The sequence below is a fragment of the Myotis lucifugus genome, unplaced genomic scaffold, assembly GCF_000147115.1.
Source record: "Myotis lucifugus unplaced genomic scaffold, Myoluc2.0 scaffold_127, whole genome shotgun sequence".
Taxonomy (NCBI): domain Eukaryota; kingdom Metazoa; phylum Chordata; class Mammalia; order Chiroptera; family Vespertilionidae; genus Myotis; species Myotis lucifugus.
Window position 1 is genome coordinate 1497803 of NW_005871175.1, and position 27217 is coordinate 1525019.

At 36.4% G+C, this 27217-nt stretch overlaps 1 protein-coding gene across 7 annotated transcripts in view; it reads left to right on the top strand.

Moving 5' to 3' along the window:
- CLOCK (clock circadian regulator) overlaps positions 1-27217 on the top strand; it is a 139163-nt gene that overhangs the window by 91813 nt on the left and 20133 nt on the right. For 6 of the 7 annotated variants that reach the window (XM_023758260.1, XM_023758262.1, XM_023758259.1 and 3 more), the window contains 10 exons: positions 5535-5655; positions 9903-10016; positions 10155-10273; positions 11975-12057; positions 12264-12370; positions 18956-19103; positions 21364-21439; positions 25513-25654; positions 26275-26375; positions 26766-26855. In XM_023758260.1, the coding sequence (XP_023614028.1) occupies positions 5535-5655; positions 9903-10016; positions 10155-10273; positions 11975-12057; positions 12264-12370; positions 18956-19103; positions 21364-21439; positions 25513-25654; positions 26275-26375; positions 26766-26855 (1101 nt within the window). The remainder of the gene's footprint in view (positions 1-5534; positions 5656-9902; positions 10017-10154; positions 10274-11974; positions 12058-12263; positions 12371-18955; positions 19104-21363; positions 21440-25512; positions 25655-26274; positions 26376-26765; positions 26856-27217) is intronic. The other variant, XM_023758261.1, reaches the window with a different exon arrangement.

Here is a 27217-nt window from a genome sequence, read left to right on the forward strand (position 1 = left end):
TTATAGTGAATTGTAATTTTCTGTTTATTTGGGTAATCATGGTAGGTGTAGCTTTTTAAATGCAGGGACTTTATATCCACAATGGGCTAGCTAGTTTCTTAGAGAGGCATTTGGTAATATTTTGTTGAATGTATAAAAATGAGTAGACTATTTGATGTAGCTGTTTTAAAAAATCTTTCCTAATGGCACACTGGTGTTGAATCTTTAGTGAGGTGGCGTTTAATTGATTTTTGAAATAGGTAACATGTGATAGATCTAGTTGGGATCCAAGCATTTTGTCATTAACATTTCCTCCTCGTGAAAACTGCCTTTACCTTTCCATTCCATCCTGGATTTTTAAAAACCTTTCTATTTTATAACTGTTTTTAGATTGCAGAAAAATCAAGAAAATAGTACATAGAGTTCCCATGTGCCCCATACCCAGTTTCCTATGTTATTAACATTATCTTGATATTTTTCATTGTTTGTATTAGCCAAAGCATATAGATTGGTAGGTGAATTTTTGGGCAGAGGAAATTGCTGCTGCTGCTCTAGTAGACCCATTTCATTCCATACTAAGTTAATAGTATCCTTTGTTAATATGTTTTTGCTGCTCACCAGTTCCTATGGACACTTTTCTTCACATCACCTTGAAAAATGTAAACACCAGTGTTTTGCGGGGCGGGGTGGGGGGGAGGCAAAAAGAGAAACACGTTTTTTGAGAAAATAATACTCAGGATCAAACATAAGGAAAAAATATGTGACTTTCTGTTTTAGTTGTCGTTAATATTCAAACTGTAACAGATACTAAACAAAAGGTTTAAAATATTGATGCCTCTTTCATTGTGTTTTAATGTACACACCTATTATCTAAAATAGAATTTTGGCTATTGCCAGAAGGGAAGACAAATTAGCAAATACCTAAATTTAGGCTTTAGTGTTTATAGTTCAGTTCTGTTGAGAAATTAAAACTTGCCATCTTAAATTAGTGGTCAATATGACTTAAAATTTTTAAATTTAAATTTTAAATCAGACCATAAAATTACAAGACTGATTCTGTAGGTCCTGCAAGAAAAATGTTTTCTTAACTTTGTCACTTTATGCTTATTAGGCACATTTTAACCTATTTGTGGCTAATAATTGGGCATAAATGCTTTATTCTCTTGAGGTTGGAAAGAAAACTTATGTATTTTTTTGTCTCCCAATCTAGCTTTCTGTGACAAATTAGGCTCATGCCACCTTAGTGCCGGAAGAAATTTTAGACATCCTTAGCCCACCCCCTTTATATTATCAGCAAGAAACATGAAACTAGAGAAATTGGACTTAACTGTGCAACATTTTTGTGGAGCTTCCAAGACACAAAGTTGGTGTCTTACTATATTTCAAATTTAAAATGTTTTAAATTTTACAACTAAAGATTGATTCCTCACACTTGTTTAAATATATTCCTCAGAGAGAATATATTAAAGTTGTAACCAAGTAATACAAAGAAGATGATAACCACATTATAGCTTAGCAGAGTCCAGGACTAAAAATGCCTCTGTGAAGATACTGGGCAAGCCTTTCCTTTTCTCCTCTTAACTTGAGAGTTTGGGAATATAAACAAAAATATGTTTTAAGAAAGGTAAACCCTGCGGTGTGCTCATCCAGGGTGGCTCCGTGGTTGAGCAGCGACCTATGCACCAGAAGGCTATGGTTTGATTCCTGGTCACAGCATATCCCAGGTTCCTGGCTCAATTCCCTGGAGGCAGCCAATCGATGATTTTCTCTCATCATTGATGTTTCTCTCTCTCTTCCTCTCCCTTCCTCTTTGAAATCAGTATATATAAAGAAAGCCAGTACAGTCTTTATCAGCAGTTTACAGAAATAGAATTTAGAATTTTTTTGAGTAGTTATGTAATGATTATTTGATAGGGCCAGAACTTTTCTTCCTTATGCCTATACATAAGGAACACAGTTGTTTAAAAATATGTTATATTCAACATATATTTAACGTATTTTCTGAGGAGCTTTCACTCCTTTTTAAGCAAGTACTCTACTGCAGTTATTTAACTGTCTGTCAGTTGTCTACCTGACATTGGTAACATTTTATAATTTCCACAAAATGTAGAAAAACAGAAAGGCTATTGATATATGTCACATAACTAACTCAGCAGGATTTACATTTCTTCTTCATGATAATGCTTGAAGGAGATAAAAGTATCAGGATAGCTGCTTTTCTAACTTTCTTTGAATTGTGTTTGGGAACTGAGTGAATGGTATGGTGATATTAAGTATGATTAGCTTCATTTAGAGATTTTAAATGTGGTGATTAATGGGAAGTTTGACATGTTAGTCACCTGCTAACTCTGATCCTTCATAGTATAAAGTTTCAGGGGAAGCAGTGCTTGTGATCATACCACTCTGTGCTACTCATTTATATTATTTTCTCTGTGAATATGAAACACCTATCTGTTTAGCTGGAAAAGCAAGGATAACATAGGTCAGTTTATAATTTCCTGAATAGTAAAAGAAATTGTCAATGAGAATAAATAGTAGAAAACTATAATCGTTTTCAAAATGAAAGTTTTATTACTTCAAATAGTTTTATTTTTCTGTTTAAACTATTTTTTTACATTTATATCAGTGCCTCTGTTTTGTCAATAAAAAGCAATTTTCTAGCATTTTTGTTATTCATGCCTGAATTTTTAGTGCATAACTTTTGTTCTAGAGGCTTTTCAGACTTTCAGGGGGAAAAAAAACCTTCTTAAAATGCAGATATATTTTGAGTGTGGTTATCCGTAAGCCTTTACTAAATAACTCCTTAATCTAGAATCATTTATTTTTCTAATAACTGTTATATGCAATGCACAACTTTAATGTGTCTTAATTTGAAGGGAGGAGGAAAATATATAAGAGATGGGGGCTTTTATTTACATACTAGAGGCCCGGTGCACGAATTCATGCACCAGTGGGGTCCCTCGGCCTGGCCTGTGGGATCGGGCCGAAACCAGCTCTCCGACATCCCCCGAAGGGTCCGAAATTACAAGAGGGAGCAGGCCAGGCCGAGGGACCCCACCGGTGCAAGATCTGCACAATCGGGGCCGGGGAGAAATGTGGGAGGTTAGCCAGCCGGGGAAGGCCTGCAGGAGGGCTCCAGGGCATGTCTGGCCCATCTTGTTCAGTCCCAATTGGCCAGACCCCAGCAGCAAGCTAACCTACCGGTTGGAGCATTTTTCCCCCTGGTGGTCAGTGCACATTATAGTGACTGGTCAATTGTCTGCCTCTGGTGGTCAGTGCACATCATAGCAGCTGGTCGACCGGTCGACTCTCTGTCCCCTGGTGGTCAGTACACGTCATAGGAAATGGTTGAGTGGCCTTAGCATATCATTAGTATATTACGCTTTGATTGGTTGAACGGCCGACTGGTCGATCGGACACTTAGCATATTAGGCTTTTATTATATAGGATGGGCAGTGGGCAGTAAGACATGGACATTAAAATACAATTGACAGAAATTTTTTATGGGAAATGAATGATAGGAGTAATAAGTAGTGAAGGAATTTTATTTATTGTGGATTAATGGTGTTAAGAAAATACTTTTTTGAAGGAAATAATTTGAACTGGTCTTTGAAAGATGGAAGATACAAATAGTAATATGTGGAGAAAGAGAGGAAGGCTATTCCAATTTATAGAGTGGACTTTGAGGGCTAGAGAAAAGAAAGAATGTGAATGTATGGCTTTTATGGAGAGTACGGTAAAAACTCTTCCCACTTCCCACCTCCCCAGTGGCTCACTTTTGTTGTTGTTTGAGGGTTTTTGTTTTTAAACCATGAAATTCTTTCTTTGAACAAAATCTTTACAATGTTTAAAATATAAACCCAAATAAAAGTGGAACTGCTTTTGTGAATGCAGAGGCAAAGAGCCTTAGCCCTGCCTTCACAGCTCCTTTTCACTCCACAGTCCTTGAGACACCCCTTCAGTATCTCCAGGATTCCACAGAGCAGTTTGAAAATATGGATAAACCAAGTAGAATAGTCTGGATTTGGTAGAAAATGTGAAATCACTGATTTGTTGTCAGTGGTTATTAGGATAGGAACTGTTTTATTCGTATTTGATTCCCATAGCCATGGCACATTGTAGGCAACCTGTTTGTCAAATTACAGTTGATTACTGAATCATTATTAAAGCCATATTTGAGCAAGGATTATAATGTTTGACATACTACTTACTTTGGGGGAGGAGGGTTAGCTAACACCAGGGCTTTTTGACAGTGGGATACAGGATGGATGGATGGAAAAGATGAAGTAAAGAGGAAAAGACACATTAGACAATTGAAATGACACCAAAATCAAATCTCCTCTTTGTTTAGCCTGTGGCTAGTCCTGTGTTATAGTAAATACCACCATAAATTACCAGAGGCTTGGATATACCGTAGGGTTATGTCTTGTAGCCAAAGATTTTTCTGATCAACTTTCTTAGTTCTGTTATATTTTAAACTAGAGACCTGGTGCATGAAAATTGTGCATGGTGCGGGGGGGGGGGGGGGGTTCCTCGGCCCTGCCTGCACCCTCTACAATCTGGGACCCCTCAGGGGATGTCTGACTCACAATCCGGGACCACTGGCTCCTAACTGCTCGCCTGCCCGGGACCACTGGCTCCTAACTGCTCGCCTGCCTGCCAGCCTGATCACCCCCTAACCGCTCCTCTACCAGCCTGATCACCCCCAACTGCCCTCCCCTGCCGCAACCCACCTCCTCTGCTGGGCCCCGCCTCTGCTGTGCGCATGGCCATCTTGTAACGGTCATCTTGTGAGGGCGTGATGCATGAGGTCATGACGACCACCTAGGCTATTATTAGTATTCAGCAGTTCGCAACCTATAGGTCGCGAACAATGAAAATACATCCTGCATATCAGATATTTACATTACGATTTATAACAGTAGCAAAATTACAGTTATGAAGTAGCAACGAAAATAATTTTATGGTTGGGGGTCACCACAACATGAGGAACTGTATTAAAGGGTCGCAGCATTAGGAAGGTTGAGAACCACTGGCAGATGTTCAAATTTGGTGAAACTCACCTTTGCAAATCATTTATCAGACTTTTCAAGATCATATCGATCATGGATCTGATGAAGACACGGAGACATGGAGGTCATGTTAATCATCTTCCACTTTTCTTTGTTTTGTTTTTAAATATTTTTTTTATTGATTTCAGAGAGCAAGGAAGAGGGAGAGAGTGATAGAAACATCAGTGATGAGAGAGAATCATTGATCAGCTGCTTCCTGCACACCCCACACGGGGGATCAAACCTGCAACCCGGGCATGTGCCCTGACCGGGAATCGAACCCTGACCTCCTGATTCATAGGTTGATGTTCAACCACTGAGCCATACCATCCAGGCTTCTCTTATTCTTTAAGTTGTTCTCTGTAACTTGATGTTTGTCAGTTTTTACAAATAATCAAGTTAATCATATGTTCAGCTGATGTTTTAAGAGTGATTATATCCTTTTAAAATACATGTCTCTTGAATCACTAAAGTTATTTTATTTTCTTGAATTTTTATTTTCAGTCTGATCTTGTGGATCAAAGTATATTTAATTTTATCCCAGAGGGGGAACATTCAGAGGTTTATAAAATACTCTCTACCCATCTGCTGGAAAGTGACTCATTAACCCCGGAATATTTAAAATGTAAGTAGTAGCTGTTAAGGAAAAAGCTAAATGTATTTGGTCATGTTATACTTTGCTTTTGTAACAAACACAGACATGTTTGACTAAATTAACACATAGCATTGTTTCATATACCTTATTAGATCACTTTTAAATTTTAAAAAATATATATAATACGGAATTAAGACTGTATTTTAAAGTTTGAACTCTATTCTAGAATATATTGAAATCCCATCTTTTTTGTTACAATAGTTATGCCATAAAACTGTATTTTACACAAAAGTGGAACTTTATAATATGTTTTTATTAATTTTTAAATATCTTATGTAATGAGAAAATTAAACATTATTATTTTCACTATAATCAACCAGTTGGACAATAATAACTTCTGTATTTTTAAGAAATAGTAACTAAAGAAAATTGTTTGCTTTACTAATTAAAAAAATCATTTATTGGGTATATGTTACATGCCAGGCAATTGTGCAATATCAAAGAAGTGCCAAGAACAGTGAAAAATAGTTCCTGTTTTTGAAAACTAAAAATACTATGGAATAATCATACATCTCTTCTAGGTTCATTGGCAAATTAATTTGACCAGAATACCTCATTTTCTTCACTAAATTTTTCTCTATGTAAAATCTGAGATGATCACAAGACTGTATTTGGTCATTAGTTATTAGATATTTTTTTAAATCACTTTTTTCATTATTTTTCAATTTTGACTTTTCTGGTCATACTAATATTAATTTTGACTTTTCTGGTAATTCTGATATTATTAATCATTTGAAAAGTTCTTGGTATTTTGAACTCTCAAGTTCTATAGAAAACTAACTGTCCAAGAATACACACACACACATATATATATGTGTAAGTATGTATGAATGTATATCTTTGATGTGAATGAGTGGCCTGTCAGAGATGAGATGAACTAGAGACCAGGAGAGTCCATTTGAAGCCCATTTATAATTGTTTAAAAAATTAAGTTCTTATGACATTACCAATAGACCACTCTAGTTTTTCAACTAGGAGAAAGATTTGTGCTGGATATAATGATGTAGTTCAGTTATATGCCTATAAATAGTATTTGAAGTCATGGATTGAATTGTATTACTTGAGATGAATATATAGAGCAAGGAGAGAAGAATTAGAAAGGTAGAACACTGCGACCTAGAAGATGACAAAGAAAGGGTCCGCTATAGAGGCCTTCATAGGGCAGAGTTGGTGGGAGAACTGAGTGAAAGCCTCTGGCAGAAAGACAGACGTTAGGCTTCTGCTTCTAAGATTGGAGGGTGGATGGCAACAATACGTTTTGATAGAGAAAAACCTTAATTAAAAGATTTACCCCCTAGTTAAACACCGATATACAAAAAGTTGTTTTCCCAGAAAAAAAGTGTTTTATGCCAGAAGATTAAACATGATTTAAAACGGGAAAATTTAGGATTCTGCAAATAGGTCATTTGAGCCTTAATGAAAGTGAGGTGGTACCAGTGGTGTTATTTGTGTCTAGAAAAGGAAATGGGGCCTAATCTTTCATTCAAACTTGTTCGATTTTTATTGTGTAGTGAGGACCTGGCAAAAAGGTGGCTTTTTGGTTTGGATAAAATCTCAGGTGGAAAATTTTTAAAAGGATTAGCCTGGAAGTAAAAATAAAAACTACAGAATACTAGCAATAGAAGTAAGGATGGAGAAGAAAGCCTGTATGTGCGTGTTGAGTAGATAAATTCAATAGGACTTAGTGTTAGGCAGGAGACCAAGTGGCTAAGGTTCATCAGTGGAGGTTTTAGGAAGAAGGTGGTTAGATTTTGAACCTGTTGTGGTAGGTAATGAAGTCATTCATGATAATGACAGAAGAATGTGAGTTTGATGCTGTGAACGAAGAAGGCATTACTAGTCCTTGAGTGCTGAAATAATAACTGTGCAAGTAACATTAGTTAATAGTAGTAGGGAAAGTTAAATTCTAGTGGCAGGAGTATGGAGGCATATATAGGATACATTTTTGTAGTTACCTAGATGATTTGCATCTATACTAAATTGGTGGTATTGAATGCTCATTTGGAAAAATAAGTTATGAGAGCTTTTTTGGTGAAATAAAAAGCAGGTCCTGGTGACAGACTGGAGGCTTGTGGAAGAGAAGAGACCAAATTGATATGGTTTCCATCTTGAGAAATAGGAACACATAGGTCAGAGGGGAAAAATAGCTAGCTTAGGAAGAGAGAGGGATAAATTCACTTTGAAATATTTTTAGTTTGAGTTATTGATGGGACAATCAAGTAACAATGTCCTGAAAGCACATAGTGATCTGAGACTTAGTCTTATACAAAATGTTAGAGTTGGGGAGAGAGATTTAGGAGTGAATAAGTTGACTAAATGCTGATAAATTTATAAAGGGCAATGATAGATCAAGATCAAAACAATGTTTATAAATGCTCACAATTTGAAGACTGATTAGTAGAAATATAGAAATTTTCAATAAGGTAGGAAGGTAAGTTTCAGGCTATGGAATGAAGTGCGAGTTTTAAGAAGAGGTAGTAATAATGAGGAAAGCCCATTGAAGTTAATAGTACAGTAGTATTCCCTTATTTGTGTTTCACGTTCCATGGTTTCAATTACTTGCAATCAATCTCCATCTGAAAATATAAAAATGGAAAATGTCAAAAATAAATAATTCATAAATTTTAAATTGCATGTCATTCTGAATAGTGTGATGAAATCTCATGTCATCCTGCTCTGTACCACATAGGATGTGAATTATCTCTGTCCAGCATATCCTTTCTGTACATACAGTACAATAAAATATTTTGAGAGAGACCACAGTCACATAACTATAATAAAAAGTATATTGTGATGACAGGTATACCTTGAAGATATTACCAGTTAAGTTCCCAGACCACCACAGTAAAGCAAGTCATAATCTTTCTGCTAGTGGTGTGTCTTGCCTTCAATATGTAAAAAATTCAGTACTGTGAAGTGCAGTAACACAAAGTGCAATAAAATGAGGTGTACCTGTAACTGTTCTTTCATGATTAGTAATTATTACTCTCTTACTGTGCCTAATTTGTAAATTAAACTTTATCATAGGTATGTATGTTTGCCAAAATACTAATACTTATAGGGTTTGGTACTATCTGTGGTTTCAGACATCCACTGGGGGTTTTGGAACATATCTCCCTGGAATAAGGGGGGATTACTGTACAAGTATTGGTGATCTTTATGCAAGCAATTCCTATAGAGCAGAGTGGAAAACATCCAGCCTGTGGGCCATTTAAGTAAGGCCCACAAAATCATTTGGTCTGGCCCAGCCAGGGCATTTGGGGTGAGTTATTTAAATGTTTGACCAAATATAGCAGGCTAATTTTAGGTCGGCAATTTTGTATGGCCTGCGAATGGTGTTATAAATATTCATATGGTTCTTGGCAGAAAAAAGGTTTCTCACCCCTGCTATACAGGTTATACGGAAGAAAGCCACCATGCATGAAGTTAAGGTAAATGAATATGTGTATGGAACTTAAAGCACATAATGAAAAGGAAGGCAATTTCTATGATACTATAAAGAGTAGCATGGCTCTAGCTGGTTTGGCTCAGTGGATAGAGTGTCGGCCTGTGGACTGAAGGGTCCCAGGTTCGATTCTGGTCAAGGGCACATGCCCAAGTTGCTGGCTTGTTCCCCAATGGGGGGCATGCTGGAGGCAGCTGGCTGATCAGTGGTTCTCTCACATCATTGATGTTTCTATCTCTCTCTCTCTCCCTCTCCCTTCCTCTCTGAAATAAATAAAAATATATTTTAAAAAAAGAGTAGTATGAAAAACTTTTGTTTATCTGAGATGGGAAGACCTAAGCAGATTTACAAATAGACACAAATGACTCAAAGAAGAGAAGGTGTGGATGCTAAAGGAATGAGCAAAGGTGTAGCCCTGATCCTAAAGAACATAGGAAAGACTATTCACAGTAGACATAGAAGCATTAACTTTAAAATGGGAAGCAAAACTGTTCTTTGAAATTAGAGTGAAGAATGAGAAGGAAGGACAGATAAAAATGGGGAAATATGGAGTTGCTTATATCAGAAGATCAGTTTTCTCTATTAAGGATAGATCATCTATTTTCTGTATTAAGAAGATCATCTCCTATAGTTATTCTACTTTTATGGACTAAATAAAAATGTAATTGAGGACTGTTAGAGAAAATATTGTAAACTTGTACAACTTTTATAATCTTTTCATGTAATATATCACTCATGATAAATCACAAATATATTTTTTCTCCCACTTCAGCAAAAAATCAGTTAGAATTCTGTTGTCATATGCTTCGAGGAACAATAGACCCAAAAGAGCCATCTACCTATGAATATGTGAAATTTATAGGAAATTTCAAATCTTTAAACAGTGGTGAGTTAAAATGCTTTTCTTACAATGTATTTTTAATCTGGTATTGTTTCAAGCTCTCAAAAACATAGATATTTGAACATCAATAATAACTAGATTTTACTGGAGTAAGTGATGATACGTATTTCCTTACTGTTTTAGTATCTACTTCAGCACACAATGGTTTTGAAGGAACTATACAACGCACACACAGACCATCTTATGAAGATAGAGTTTGTTTTGTAGCTACTGTCAGATTAGCTACACCTCAGTTCATCAAGGTATGTTTTGAATTTTATTTCCTAAAGGGGATTTAAATTCATATTTTGCCGAATAGTCTCTGTAATTTTTTTTGCTGTTTCTAGAATAACTGAAACTTCCTACAAACATTAAAGATAGTGATGGCCATTAATCTTGAAATATACATCATCATAATGCTGTATTTTTAAGCACATAATGAGTTATCAAGGTACTCATTAAATTTAGAATTCATTTTGAAAAATATATCCTTTGCAGTTAACCAGTGGTTATATATCACTGTTGTGCGTTTGCGCAAAATTTTAAGATGCTATTTGTAAGGAGAAAGGCCAAACGTGTGTGTCATTTTAAAGATTATTTTTGAAATTTTCTTTAGAAATATACAAGTGGCTTTTTACTGCATGCAATTTATCTTTTTAGTTTTAAAATTTAATTAAAGAATGTATTTTTATTTTTTGGACCTCACAAGCAGATGATTAGTAGGGAAGTGGAAGGTGAGGTAATTCAGCCACTAAAAGAACGTGGCTGGAAGTAAACCAGGCTAAGATTTTAAATTTAGGAAGATGCCATATTGTAGGACAAGTACTGAATTAGTAGTTAGAAGATCTTAAACAGTTTTGCTCTTCTTGTTTTGATCTTAGGAAATTATAGCAGTGGCAAATATTTAGTGCTTATTACATACTGTATACTTTATGTGCATTATCTAATTTAATTCTTATAACAACCCTTTAAGGTAGATGCTAGTGTGATCCCCGTTTTATGTATAAGGAAACAGGCTTAGGGAAGTTAAGTTATTTGCCCAAAGTCAAAGTTATTAAGTGGTAGAAATGAGATTGATTCTAATTCTTTTTCTCTCAAAGCCCATACTCTTTAATCACTGCATTGTGCTATAGAAGGTCATTCAAGGACACAGAGGCAGGTTCAAATACATTGTTGAATATGAGTAGAGTCTAGGGTTACTGTGTGTGGAGGGGGTAGGGATGTTGGGAGATGATAGAAAATAGAAAAAGGCCAGAACTGAAATATGTTTCTTTCTTTTTTCTTTTTTTTTATTTCTCCATGCTGAAGAGTTTAAACTTTATCCTAACAGAATGAGGAATCATTAAGGTTTTAAGCAGGGAAGTTATATAGTCATATTTGAGTATTAGTAAGGTAATTATAGCCAGAATAGAAGATGGGTTGAAGAACACGTAGAGTTGTTTGGGGAGATGCTGTGGCAATAATATGAACCAATGATGATGAGGGTCTAGTCTAAACTAAGACACTGAAGATGGATGGGGTCAAATAGATTTTTTTTTTTTAAGGTAGAAGGTGAATTTGAAAGGATTTAGTAGTAAGCATTTAGATGGTAAAAGGTGATGATATAGAAAATTGTTTTAACTGGACATGAGGAATAAGGCAGTTTGTTCATTTTAGGAAATACTGAGTTTGTGATGTGTGGGGACATCTACACAGAAATATGGCCCTGAAGTTCAGGAGAGAGATCTGAATTCAGAATTAGGATTTATAGGCATGTGAGTGAATGGAGAAATGTGTAGAGTAAGAAGTACTCCTCTAGAAGCCTGCATTTATTTATTGCCATATTCTTTAGTATTAGAAAATTAAAATGTGTTAAAAAATTGCTAGAAAAGTTGTCTAATAAGGACTTTTGTGGCTAACAATATTTAGGATTCTTCAAAAGGCAGAAAAGTATTTCTGAATTTTAATTATTAATTTATTTGTAGGAAATGTGCACTGTTGAAGAACCCAATGAAGAGTTTACATCTAGACATAGTTTAGAATGGAAATTTCTATTTCTAGATCACAGGTAACTCCATTTTTAAAATTTATAAAAAGGGAACAGTCATATAATTGTTTAAATTAATGGATTTCCAAAACAAACTTTTTCTAATTTGGATGATCAAGTTCGTTATCCATTTTTTCAAATATATAAAGGTTCCCTTAAAATTGATTTTTAGTTGGAATATTCCTCATTATGGAAAAAGTTATAATATTGCTTTATATGTAATTTAGGGCACCACCCATAATAGGATATTTGCCATTTGAAGTTCTGGGAACATCAGGCTATGATTACTATCATGTGGATGACCTAGAAAATTTGGCAAAATGTCATGAACACTGTAAGTAGACTTTAATCTTTCTGGTGGTGATAAGTGTTTTTAATCATATAAGTAACTATTGTATTAATAGAAGGTGGTAAAATACAGACATATAAACATTTTTGTATTTTTGAAATATAACCAATCCAATAGGAATAATAGGTCAAGTTTAAATTAAATTTGTTCCTATTTACATATTTCAGTCTGTAATAGTAAGTACAGTTTTATAAAATGATGTCTAATAAACCTTGTTCTGAAGTATATAAGTGCTATATCTGGAGTAAGAAGTAGATTCCTTTGAAAATTGAAATAGTATGTCAAAATATTAGGACACTATATCATAAATTTTGGCTTATAGACATATAAATCTACCCAGGAGGTAGGTATACATCTAAAGATTCTTTCAGAAAGTTCATAGTGAATGCTTAATGTTACTTGTCATTATTGTTATTAACAGCAAAAGCATTATCTCACTGCCCTGCACTATGCTAAACAATTTATTCATCACCACAGTTCTAGAAAGTAGCTTCTATTATCTCTATGAATAAACAGGCACAGCAAGGCCAAGTAATTTGCCCACAATCTGGTACCTCATTGGTGGTAGCAAAAGGATTAGAATCTAGACCTATCCCTGGACCACATGCTATTTATAATTTGTTTCAGCGGTTTGTTTCAATGATAGGTTTTATTTGCTGTCCTTATCCTCCTCCCCAAATCCTACTATCTTGGATATCCTCTAAAACTTAAATTAGATATTTAAGATTCTTTCAAGATTCTTAGGCTGGTCTAATAAGCCTCTCTATATGAAAATTAAGCATGTTTTATGATAATAATTACATGGAAGATTTTTAGAGTAAAGTCATTTTATCACAAAAGAAAACATTATTCACTTCAAGCGATATGGGCACTAAGCTCATGATAACGTACACTGAGAGAAATAGATATTGATGCTTGACCAGCACTTCCTAAGGTTTGGTCCATTGAATGCCAGTCCTTTCAAAATGGATTTTACGGTCAAGGAAGACTAGGAAACCCTTCATAATCAATCCTCCCCTTTCTCAAATCTTAACATACATTAACATACTTAAGGTTTTGAGAAGATTAAACCTATTTAACAAAGTTTCTCAAATTAATTTAACCATAAAACCCCCTCTTTTTTTGTTTAATATCTGTTAAAAGGCTGTAGAATTTAAAATTTACGGAAATACTCTCAGAACAAAAGATACACACAGACTACAAATAAAGGGTTGAAAAGATAGTTCATGCAAATGGAAATGAAATAAAGTTAGTAGCAATACTTACATCTGACAAAATAGAATTTAAAGCAAAGTCTATAGTAAGAGACTTAAGAAGGACACTACGTATGATAAAGGGAGCAATCCAACAAGAGATGGAATCCTTGTGAACATTTATGCACCCAATATAGGAGCACCTAAATATGTAAAGCTAATCTTGATGGACATAAAGGGAGAGATCAACAACAATACAATCATAGTAGGGGACCCCCGTTGACATTGATGGATAGATCTTCCAGAAAACCAACAAGGAAACAGTAGGTGGATTTCTTTTTTTTTCTGTCACCATAGATCAGATAGATTTTAATTGATATCTTCAGAGCATTTAACCCCAAAGCCACAGAGTATACATTCTTTTCAAGTGCCCATGGAACATTTCCTAGGATAGACCACATGTTAGGACACAAAACAAGTTTCCATAAATTTAAGAAGATTGAAATCATATCAGGCATCTTCTCTGATTGTAATGGTATGAAATTAGAAATCAGTCACAAGAAAAGAACTGAGAAACACACAAAGACTTGGAAGCTAAATAACATGTTACTGAACAATGAATGGGTTAACAACAGGGTCAAGAAAAAAATTAAAAGATATCTTGAAAAAAACAAAAATGAGAACACAACAACCTAAAATCTATGGGACACAGCAAAAGCAGCCCTAAGAGGGAATTCCATAGCATTACAGGCCTATCTCAAGAAACAAGAAAAATCTCAAACAAAAGAAACTAGAAAAAGAATAACTAACAAAGCCCAAATTGAGTAGAAGGAAGAAAATAATTAGAGGACAAATAAATAAAATAGAGTCTAAAAAGCAATATAAAAGATCAGTGAAATCAAGAGCTGGTTCTTTGAAAAGATAAACAAGATTGACAAATTTCAGCCAGGCTCATGAAGTAAAAAAGAGAGAGGACTCAAGATCAGAAATGAAAGAGGAGAAGTAACTACTGATAACAGAAAAATGCAAAGGAGTGTAAGAAAATATTATGAATAATTGTATGCCAACAAATTCAACGACCTGGATGAAATGGATAAATTCCTAGAAACATAGTCTTCCAAAATGGAATCAGGAAGAATCAGAAAATCTGAATAGACAGATTACAGCTAGTGAAATTGAAGCAATAATAATAAAAAATTCTCAAAAGTCCTGGACTGCGTGGGTCTATAGGTTATTTTTACCAAACATTCAAAGAACTAACTCCTATCCTTCTCAAACCATTCCAGAGAATTCTAGATGAGGAAAAACTCGCAAGCTCATTTTAAGAGGCCAACATTATCCTAATTTCAAAACCAGATAAAGACACTACAAAGAAGAAAAATTATAGGTCAATTCCCTGATGAACATAGATGCTAAAATCCTCAACAAAATATTAGCAAACTGGATTCAGCAATACACTGAAAAGATCATACACCATTAAGTGGGATTTATTCTGGGGATGCAGGTTGGTACAGGTATCTCCAAATCAATAAATGTGATACACCACATAAAAAGCTGAAGGATGAAAACCACACGATCATATCAATAGATGGAAAAAAGTCATTTTATGAAATCCAGCACCCATTTATTATTATTTAAAATATCTTTTTATTGGTTTCAGAGAGGAAGGGAGAGGGAGACAGAGATAGAAACATTAATGATGAGAGAGAATCATTGATTGGCTGCCTCCTGCATGCCCCTTACTGGGCATGTGCCCTTGACTGGAATCAAACCCAGGACCTCAGTCCACAGGCTGACGCTCTATCCACTGAGCAGAAAAGGCTAGAGCCCATTTTTTATTTAAAAACTCAGCAAAGTGGGAGTAGAGGAAACATATCTCAATGTAATAAAGGTCACATATGACAAATCTACAGCCAACATCATGCCCACTGGGAAAAACTACAAGTATTTTCCTTTAAGATCAGGAATAAGCTATGTCTACTTTCATTACTCTTATTTAACATAGTAATGGAAATCTTAGCCACAGCAATCAGACAAGAAGAAGAAAAAAGGCATCTAAATTGGAAAGGAAAAAATAGAACTGTCACCAGATGACATGATACTATCATATACAGAACCCTAAAGTAGATTTCACACAAAAAAATTAACTAGAACCAATAAATGAATTTAGTAAAGAAGCATGATATAAAATAAATATCCAGAAATCAATTGCATTTCTATACACCAATACTGAACTATTAGAAAGAGAAACTAAGAAAATGATCCCATTCACAGTTGCTTTAAAAAAAAATGCCTAGGAATAAATTTAATGGAAGTAAGAGACCTGTACTAGGAAAATTATGACATCGAAGAAAGAAATTGAAGAAGACACAAATAAGTGGAAGCATATGTCATCCTTTTCAAAGATAGAAAGAATTAACACCATTAAAATGTCCATACAGCCGAATGCAATCTATAGATTCAATGCAATTCCTATCAATATACTAATGGTGTATTTCACAGAATTAGAACAAATATTCCAAAAATGTATGTGGAGCAACAAAAGACCCAGGATAGCCACAGCAATCTTGAGAAAGAAGAACAAAGTTGGAAGAATCATGGTACCTGGTACCAAACTAATATACTATAAGGCCATAGTAATCAAAACAGCATGGTACTAGCATAAATTAATGGAACAGAATAGAGGACCCAGAAATAAACCCACACTTTCACACTCAATATTTGACCAAGGAGGCAAAAACATACAAGGAACTAAAGATAGTCTATTCCATAATTGTTGGGAAAATTGGACAGATACATGCAAAAAGATGAAACTAGACCATTTTCTTACACTGTGCACAAGCATAAACTCAAAATGGGTTAAAGACTTATAAATGTTAGGCTCAAAACCATAAAAATCATAGGAAAAAAACCATAAGCAGTAAAATTTTGGACATTTCTCATAGCAGTATTTTTTTTAATATATATCTCCTCGGGCAAACAAGAAAAAATAAACAAATGGGAATACATCAAACTAAAATGTTTTTGCACAAAGGAAACCATCTACTAAATGAAAAGATAACCCACTGAGAACATATTTGCCAATGACTCATGTGATAAGGGGTAAATATCCAAAATTTATAAAGAACTTACAAAACAACACCAAAAAGACAATCCAGTTTGAAAAATGGGCAAAGGATAGGAATGGACACTTCTCAAAAGAGGACATACAGATGGCCAATAGACATATGAAAAGATCATCAGAAAAATGTAAATTAAAACCACAATGAGATATTACCTCACACTGTCAGAATGGCTATCATCAATAAATCAATCGGCAAACAAGTTTTGGCGAGAATGTGGAGAAAAGGGAACCCTTGTGCACTGTTGGTGGGAATGCAGATTGGTGTAGTCACTGTGGAAAACAATGTGGAGTTTCCTCAAAAAATTAAAAATGGAACTGCCTTATGACCCAGTGATTTCACTTCTGGGAATATATCCAAAGAAACACAAAACACTAATTGGAAAGAATATATGCACCCCTATGTTCATTACAGTGTTATTTACAATATCTAAGATTTGGAAGCAGCCCAAGTTCCCATCAATAGAGTGGATAAAAAAACCATGGTACATTTACATAATGGAATACTACCTGGCTGTAAAAAAAAGGGAAAGGTTACTCTTTGCAACAGCATGGATGGACTTGAGAGCATTATGCTAAATGAAATAAGCCAATCAGAGAAAGACAAGTACCATATGATTTCACTCAAATGTAGAATCTAACGAACAAAATAAATTAACAAAATAGAAACAGACTCACAGAGATCAGACTGACAGCTGTCAAAGGGAACTAGGTTGGAGGGGCAGGTTGAAGGGATTAATTTTAAAAAAAGAAGACTAATAGACACAGATAGCAGAGTGGTAATTGCCAGAGGGAAAGGAGGGTGGGGGGTGGGGGGGATGTAGAAGAGGGTATAGGGAGGATAAATGGTGATATACACCTGAGAACTATATAACTTTATTAGCCATATTACCCTAATACATTCCATAAAAAAGAAAAACATTAAAAATAACAACACCAGAAAGTAGCATTGAACACAGGAAGCTAGAATGCTAATATTTTCTTAAAAATATGATAACATTTCATGAATACAACTTACTTTGTGAATGTTGTGTAAGTTCTTTTGATTGACAAACTGGGTGGAACACCTTGCAAATCCCATTTAAAGTAATAGGTTTTCATTACATCTGAAATCATAAACATTCCATAATAGTAGGAGTTTAAAAAAAAAGCTGTGGTACATTTACACAATGGAATACTACTTGGCTGCAGGAAAAAAAACAAGAAAATCTTACCTTCTGCTAGAGCATGGATCGTCCTGAAGAATATTACGCTAGTGAAATAAATCAGTCAGAGAGAGACAAGTACCATATGATTTCATTTATATGTGGACTCCAATGAACAAAATAAACAAACAAAATAGAGACAGGCTCATGTTACAGAGAACAAACTGACAGCTGTCAAAGAGGGAGGGTGTTGGGGGACTGAGTGAAAAAGGTGAAGGGATTAAGCAAAAAAAAACAAAAACAAAAAAACCACGCAAATAAAACCCCCTCATAGACACAGACATCAGTATCGTGATTACCGGAGGTAAAGGGGGATAGGAGAAGGTAGAAGAGGCAGAGGGATAATAAATGGTGATGAAAGGAGATTTGACTTGGGGTGGCAAACACACAGTACAATATACAGATGATGTATTAGAGAATTGGACACCTGAAATATATAATTTTATTAACCAATGGCACCCCAATAAATTCAATAAAAATAAAAAGTAAATTATTTAAAAAATTAAATAAACCTATTTAACATAGTTTCCCAAATTAATTTAACCACAACCTCTCCCCCTTTTTGGCTTAATGTCTATTAAAAAGCTGCAGAACTTACAATCTATGAAGACTATTTTGGGGAATACTGTACTTACCAGTTCAAATAATTAAGTTAATCTGATTTTGGTCTGTTAGGGTTTAGAATTAAATGTTTCAAAGATGCTGCACCTGCCAGAGTACAGGTGTGATTACTTATTGTTATCCTTAGTATATCTGGCCAGGAGGAAGTCAGTATGTGAATACTTTATTCTTGAGTATTTGAAAATTTATTGTGTATGAAAAGTATCTAAGATCAGCAGTAATTGGCTCTGAGTTGGACACTGTGGAAGATTAATTGCTTGAGACTTTAAGCTATCTCTATAGAATAGCATTTTATAATTGATATATATGTTATTAAAAAGCCAGAAGAATTGTATATACTGTATAGATATAAATATAAATATAAATGATAGCTTTTGCTAAAAGACAGATTCATAACTTATATGAATCAAAAAATTTTTTCTCTTCTTAGTGATGCAGTATGGGAAAGGCAAATCATGTTATTACAGGTTCCTGACCAAAGGACAACAGTGGATTTGGCTTCAAACTCATTACTATATCACTTATCACCAGTGGAATTCAAGGCCAGAGTTTATTGTTTGTACTCACACTGTAGTAAGGTAAATTATTTTACAAAATTTCTCAACTATAGTAACATCCATAATGATATTGACAGTGCAGTGTATATGCATGACTTTTTTTTTTAATCTTTAAATTCTTTATTAGTTAAGGTATTACAAATGTGTCCTTATCCCCCCCCATTAGCCCCTATCCTCCCCCCCCCACTCATGCTCTCATCCTCCTGTTGTCCATGTCCATTGGTTTGGCTTATATGCAAATGCATGACTTTTAATGAACTACTGAGTGATTTTCTTTATTTTTGATACACAGTTTCAATATATTATTAAATTTACTTACATTATATTGAAAGAGAATGCAGACATATATACACACAAACACACACACATATATATATACACACACGCACATATATATGCGTGTATATATGTACATATCTACACTAATAAAAGACAAGCATGCAAATTGACCATACCTTCGCTATGCCTTAAGCCACGCCCACCAGCTAATCAGAGCGACTGTATGCAAATTAACCCAACCAAGATGGCAGCCGGCAGCCATGGAGCTGGAGCAAGCAGGAGGCTTGGGTTGCCCCTGGCGATGGAGGAAGCCAAGCTTCCCTCCCATCCGCCCTGGCTGGCTCTGAGCTCCTCTCAAGGCTACAAAGTTTCAATTACAGAAGGTAAATAAATCCCAGAATAAAAAAAAGAAAATAAAAGGAGAGGCTAGGAGCTTCCGTCGCCGGGGGGGCTTGGTCAGCCTGAAAACGGCCCTCAGCCCCTTACCCAGACTGGCCAGGCACCCCAGTGGGGACCCCCACCCTGAAGGGGGTGTGACCAACCTACAAACAGCCATCAGCCCCTCACCCAGGCTGGCCAAACCTCCATGGGGTGAGGGTCCCCACTGGGGGGGCTTGACCAGCCTGCAAACAGCCATCAGCCCCTCACCCAGGCTGGCCAGGCACCCCAGTGGGGACCCCCACCCTGAAGGGGGTGTGACCAACCTGCAAACAGCCATCAGCCCCTCACCCAGGCTGGCAAGGCACCCCAGTGGGGACCCCCACCTTGAAGGGGGTGTGACCAACCTGCAAACAGCCATCAGCCCCCCACCCAGGCTGGCCAGGCACCCCAGTGGGACCCCCACCCTGATCCAGGACACCCTTCAGGGCAAACCAGCCGGCCCCCACCCGTGCACCAGGCCTCTATCCTATATAATAAAAGGGCAATATGCAAATTGACCCTAACAGCAGAACGACTGGGAATGACTGGTCACTATGACACACACACTGACCACCAGGGGGCAGATGCTCAATGCAGGAGCTGTCCCCTGGTGGTCAGTGCGCTCCCACAGCGGGAGCTCTGCTCAGCCACAAGCCAGGCTGATGGCTGCCAGCACAGTGGTGGTGGTGGGAGCCTCTCCCGCCTCCTCAGCGATAAGGATGTCCGACTGCAGCTTAGGTCTGCTCCCTGCTGGTAAGTGGACATCCCCCGAGGGCTGCCGGGCTGCCAGAGGGATGTCTGACTGCCAGCTTGGGCCCAATCCCCCAGGGAGCGGGCCTAAGCCAGCAGGTGGACATCCTCTGAGGGGTCCTAGACTTCAAGAGGGCATAGGCCAGGCTGAGGGACCCCCCCCCCGAGTGCACAAATTTTTGTGCACCGGGCCTCTAGTATATACATATAATTCTTGACATAAATTTTATGGTTTAGAGCAGAAGTTGTAACTATTTTTTTTTTGTACCAGAGTCAGTTGTATAAAAGGAAAACTGAGCCCTAGCTTGTTTGGTTCAGAGGATAAAGTGTTCGTCAGCCTGTGGACTGAAGGGTCCCGGGTTCAATTCCGGTCAAGGGCACATGCCAGGGTTGTGAGCTCGATTCCCAGTAGGGGCATGCAGGAGGCAGGCAGCCTTTCAATGATTCTCTCTCATCATTGATGTTTCTATCTCTCTCTCCCCTCTCCCTTCCTCTCTGAAATCAATAAAAATATGTTTTAAAAAAACTGAGTAGACAAGCATACTCTTTTTAAATTTAATATATTTGAATTTAAGAACTGTGCATTTACAAATCATTTACATTAGATACCTTGAAAAATTCAATTTAGATACCTAGAAAAATGCAGTTTTAATTAAGATATTGTACATTGTCTTTTAATTGTACATATGTTGTAGCTTTGTGTAGTGCATGAAAAATAGTCTGGACTTAGTAATGAGCAAGTAAGACACATAGCAAACAGTGAATGAGTACACCTGTGCATTATTTGAAATGAATGATGAAACACTAAAATTATATGTTTTTTCATTTGTAGTTATGCAGAAGTTAGGGCTGAAAGACGACGAGAACTTGGCATTGAAGAGTCTCTTCCTGAGATGGCTGCTGACAAAGTATGTATCTTGCAGGTTTTTTGTGTTTTGTTTTTTTTAATTATTTCTTTGCAATGAAAGACAAGATTCACTAATTTATAGGAAAATTATTTTTCAAATATTTTATTTTCTCACTTGTGACAGGGTTATAAATTTTTACTTTAATATTTTAAAACATCATCTGCTTCTAAAAAAGATTTGAAGGGCCTGCTAGTGATAATTGGATGAGTGACATGTAAGATCTCACATTTAAACTACCATTTATTAATTGTCTATAATATGTTAGGGTCTGGGTAGGTTCTTTATATGAGTTACAAAATATCTTTTACTCCTCAAACATCCTTATGTGGTAGGCAATATCCCTACTTTCAAAATATTGAAACTAAGGCTTTAAGGGTGGGGGGAAACCTCCCCTAAAGACGCATGACTGGCTCCTGGCTGGTGTGGTTCAGTGATTGAGCATCGACCTATGAACCAGAAGGTCACAGTTAGATTCCTGGTCAGGGCACATGTTTGGGTTGATTCTCATCATTGATGTTTCTATCCATCCCGGCTAGCATGGCTCAGTGGTTGAGCATCAACTTAATGAACCAGGAGGTCATGGTTCGATTCCCAGTCGGGGCACATGCCCAGATTGTGGGCTCTATCCCAGTGGGGAGCGTGCAGGAGGTAGCTGATAGATGATTCTCTCTCATCATTGATGTTTCTATCTCTCCTCTCCCTTCCTCTCTGAAATCAGTAACAAATATATATTTAAAAAAATAAAAATATAAATAAAAAGACAGATGGCTGGGAAGTTATGGTCAGAATTTGAACTCTGGTTTCTCTTTTCATTATATCATGTAGAAGTGTAGTGTATTAGTTACCTATGGCTGTGTAACAAAACTTAATGATGTAAAATAATAGTTATTAACTCCTAGTTTCTGTGGTTAAGAATCCAGGCACAGTTTAGTTGGGGCCTCTGGTTCAGAATTGGTCAGGAGGCTACAGTCAAGGTGTCAGCCTGGGTCTCTTACAAGGTGTAATCAGGTGTGTGGAGGCCACAGTTATCCAACGTTCACCTGGGGCAGAACCTGCCCCAGGCTCGCTTTGATTGTTGGAAGGATCTGATTCCTCATGGGCATTTGGACTGAGTTCTTGATTCCTTGCTGACTGATGGCCAGAGGTCACCCTCAGTTCCATTCCAGGTGGTCCTTTCCATCAGAGCAAGTATGCAAGAAGATCCAGGGAGAGAAAACCAGCAAGATGAAAGTCAAAATCTTTGGTAACCTAATCACAGAAGTGATATCACATCTCTCTTGCTGTTCTGTACATGAGAAGCAAATCACCAGGTCCAGCCTACACTCAAGGGGAGGGATTATATAAGGGAGTGAATACCACAAGGAAGGAATCATCATGAGGCATGTCAGAAATTGCCTACCACAGGTATTTTCGACTGGCAGAAATAAGTGGAATGAGAAGAGGCAAGAATCTATATAAAAAGTGTGTTAAACAGGCAGTGTGCCAGGGACAGTATGGGTGATATTTTTCAGTCATTCAGTAAACCTTATTAAGTACCTTCTGTGTGCCAGGAAGTACCAGACATGGCTCTAATCCAGGGGTGGGCAAACTTTTTGACTCGAGGGCCACAATGGGTTCTTAAACTGGACCGGAGGGCCGGAACAAAAGCATGGATGGAGTGTTTGTGTGAACTAATATAAATTCAAAGTAAACATCATTACATAAAAGGGTACGGTCTTTTTTTTTTTTTTTTAGTTTTATTCATTTCAAACGGGCCGGATCCGGCCCGCGGGCCGTAGTTTGCCCACGGCTGCTCTAATCAGTGGTTCTCAACCTTCCTAATGCCGCAACCCTTTAATACAGTTCCTCATGTGGTGGTGACCCCCAACCATAAAATTATTTTTGTTGCTACTTTATAACTGTAATTTTGCTACTGTTATGAATCGTAATGTAAATATCTGATATGCTATATGTGTTTTCCGATGGTCGCGACCCACAGGTTGAGAACCGCTGCGTCTAGATGGTAAGAATGCAGCAGTGAATAACACAGACAAGTTCTCTGCTCTCATGGATCCCACATGAAAGAATGTTTTAAAGAAGCTTTGTATATGTAGAGGAAGAATATCCAGTATGTTCTAATAAAACAAATTTTCTGAGAAAAGTGCTTTAAATCTAGGGTTCCTGGAAATGAGGACCATTATAGAAACTAAAGTAATATAGATTGTTCCCCTTTGCGTCTTCATTTTCCCTCATGCCAGTGTCCAATCCTAGTAAATTCAACTAGCCCTACTTCCAAATCATACTCCGTCCACTTTCTCACCATGATTATTGTTACCACCATGTTCTACTGGGAGTTAGGTCCATTTGAGATATATTTTTGAGAAACTTCAGTGTAGGGTGGTTTTAAAGTCACAAGTCTAAATTTGATAACCAAAGGAATGGATGTAGAGAGAGATAACAATCAAATGCTAAACATTGGGCATGAAATAGCCGTGAGGTAGGAGTAAAACCAGAAAGCTAAGTTGTCCTAGGAAGTGTAGGGATTACACCTAACGTGGAGTAGAGGAAAACGTTGTTGGAGATGAGTTCCTAGAAAGCTGAGAGGCCAGTACAGACTTTTGGATGAATCATCCACATGGATATTGAAATTCTGTAGAAAAGTCAGTGTTAGAGTGAAGAGGAAGATTTTGAGCAATCATATGCTGAATTTACAAAGATGCTTATAGTACCTTGTTTATATAAAGTGCCATCTTTATTCTGATGTTTATTTTTTACACTTTATTGCTTTAATGTGATAAATACACATAACAAAATTTACCATTTTATCCAGTATTAAGTGTACAGGTTCAGTGGCATTAAATACATTCACACTGGTGTGCAGTCATCACCACTAGGGGATTGAGCTCACAACCCCTCAGGTGCCCTGACTGGGAATTCAACTGTGACCTCCTGGTTCATGGGTCGACACTCAGCCACTGAGCTATACCAGCTGGGCAAATTATCTTTTTTTATCTATCTATCTATCTATCTATCTATCTATCTATCTATCCTCACCCAAGGATATGCTTAGAGGGTGGAAAAGGGGAGGAGAGAGAGACAGACAGACAGAGACATTGATGTGAGAGAGAAACATTGATCAGTTGCCTTCTGTATGCACCCAGGTGGGGTCAAGCCCAAAACCCTGGTATGTGCTCTGACTGGGAATCGAACTGACAAACTTCAATGCACAGATGATGCTCCAACCAATTGAGCCACTATTGGGCTTTATGTTTAATTTTTAAGCAACCATCTTACTGTTTTTCATAGTAGCCGCATTAGTTTACATTTCCATCAGCAGTGCACAAGAATTCCAATTTCTTCATATTCTCACCCAATACTGGTTATTTTCTGTGTGTCTCCCCCCCCCCCCCATAATAGCCATTCTGATGGATGTGAAGTAATATATTATTGTGGTTTTGATTTGTGTTTCCCTAATGATTGTTGATGTTGAGCATCTTTTCTTTATTGATTATCTCTATATCTTCTTTGGAGAAATGTCTGCAAGATCGTTACTGGTTTTTTAACTGGATTATTTGGGGGTTTTTGCTGTTGAATTATATAGTTTTTTATATGTTCTGGGTATTAATTTCTTATCAGGTAAATGACTTGCAAATGTTTTGTCTCATTCCATGGGTTGCCTTTCCACTCTGCTATACTTTTCTCTGGTGCACTTTTGTTGCTTGTGCATTTAAAGTCAAATATAAGAAGTTATTGGCCAATCCAAGGTCATAAAACTTTGCTCCTTCTGGAAGTTTCATAGTTTTTAGCTCTTATGATTAGGTAGGTCTTTGATCCATTTTGAGTTTTTGCGTATGGTATATGGTAAGAGTACACCTTCATTCTTTTGCATCTGTTGTTTCTTTAAATCGAGAATGAAGCCAAAACCATCTGGCTATAAAAAATAAATTTTTATTTTTTTATTTAATACACAAATATCATTGCTTTGTTATGAGTGAAAACTGATTTTGGGGGAGAAGGCTTAGTAAGCAATATTGATAATTTGGGGTCTCTGAACTGAACCACAAGAAAACATTTATTTTACTCTTCCTCCTTAGAGCCAAGATTCTGGGTCTGATAACCGTATAAACACAGTCAGTCTCAAGGAAGCATTGGAAAGGTTTGATCACAGCCCAACCCCTTCTGCTTCCTCCCGTAGTTCAAGAAAATCATCTCACACTGCAGTCTCAGACCCATCCTGTGAGTACTCTAGCTTGAAAGCAAATGGGATTGGTGGATCGTATATGGTAGTTCTGTTTTTAATTTTTTTTGCGAAACCTCCACCCTGTTTTCCAATTGCTGTACTGTTTTGTATCCCTACTAACAGTGTGCAAGAATTCTAGTTACTTCACATTCTTGCAAACACTTGTCTATTTTGTGTTTTGTTTTTTTAATTAATAGCCATCCTGACTGGTGTGAGGTAATATCTTATTATGGTTTTGATTTGCATTTCTCTTATGATTGTGATGTTGAGCATTTTTTCATATACTGGTTGGTCTTTTGTATGTCTTCTTTAGAGAAATGTCTATTCAATTTCTTGGGCCATTTTTCAGTTGAATTCATTTTTTTATTATTGAGTTGTAGGAGTCATAATCATTATTATATTTGAAGTTTTTTTATTTCAAACCTTTCTTTGTCCTTAAAAAAGGAGTAATTAAAAAGAATCATCTTATTGTTATAGATTTCACTTTTATTGAATAATTTAGAAAAGGAACTCAAAAACCTTATTTTTATTCACTGAAGTATGTTTTAAGATTCATTTTTGAAAACTGTATTTTATAAAGTACTAATTCTCTTCTGTTTTTGTTGACTAATCTCAGCAACACCAACAAAGATCCCAACGGATACTAGCACTCCTCCCAGACAGCATTTACCAGCTCATGAAAAGATGGCACAAAGGAGGTCATCATTTAGTATTCAGGTAATTCTTTTGTTAATATTCTTCTGCATAAAGATTTATTAAAAGGGGAAAACAGTCATCCAAGTCTTTAGAAACTCATTGGTTCATTTTCCCATTCTATAAAGATTAAAATAGTTCATCTGAGTTTAAATACTAATGACTTCCAATTAAACCTAGTCAGCTTTTATTGAGAGCCCATGCAGGGTAATGTGGCAGATGCCTTGGAAGATAAAAACATGAGTAGGGAATAGGCATTTTCAATGTAGAGGGGAAGACATGCCTGTACTCAGCTAAAAAAGTGTGAGGCAAATTGTAATTCAGTTATAAAGATACCATGGTGGTATTTCTGGTGGAAATATTCATGTATGGGAATGATCATCACTCCAGTGTTGTTTTCTATTTTGCTTCTAGTCGATAAATTCCCAGTCTGTTGGTCAATCATTAACACAGCCAGTGATGTCTCAAGCCACAAATTTACCAGTTCCACAAGGCATGTCCCAGGTATTTTTGTTTGTTTGTTTCAGTTGAGTGTTTTGAAATAATAAATTGTTTTTAAGTTAGTACAGATTTTAAAAATATTCTTACAGATGCAGTAATCTCAACTGTGGGCATTTAGAATATCTGGGGATATTTTTGATTGTCATTGTTTTGGGGGTACCACTGGCCCTTAGTTTAGTAAGCAAGGACCAGGGATGCTAATTATCTTTCAAGATTCATGACAGTTTTGTACAACAAAGAATTACCTGCTTAATATGCTATAACACCTCAATTGAGAAACACTGCAGACAGAAATGTGTTACAGATGAAATATAGTTGTTCATTTTGTTCTTCCTATGGATAATGGAAGAATCAAGTAATTTTCA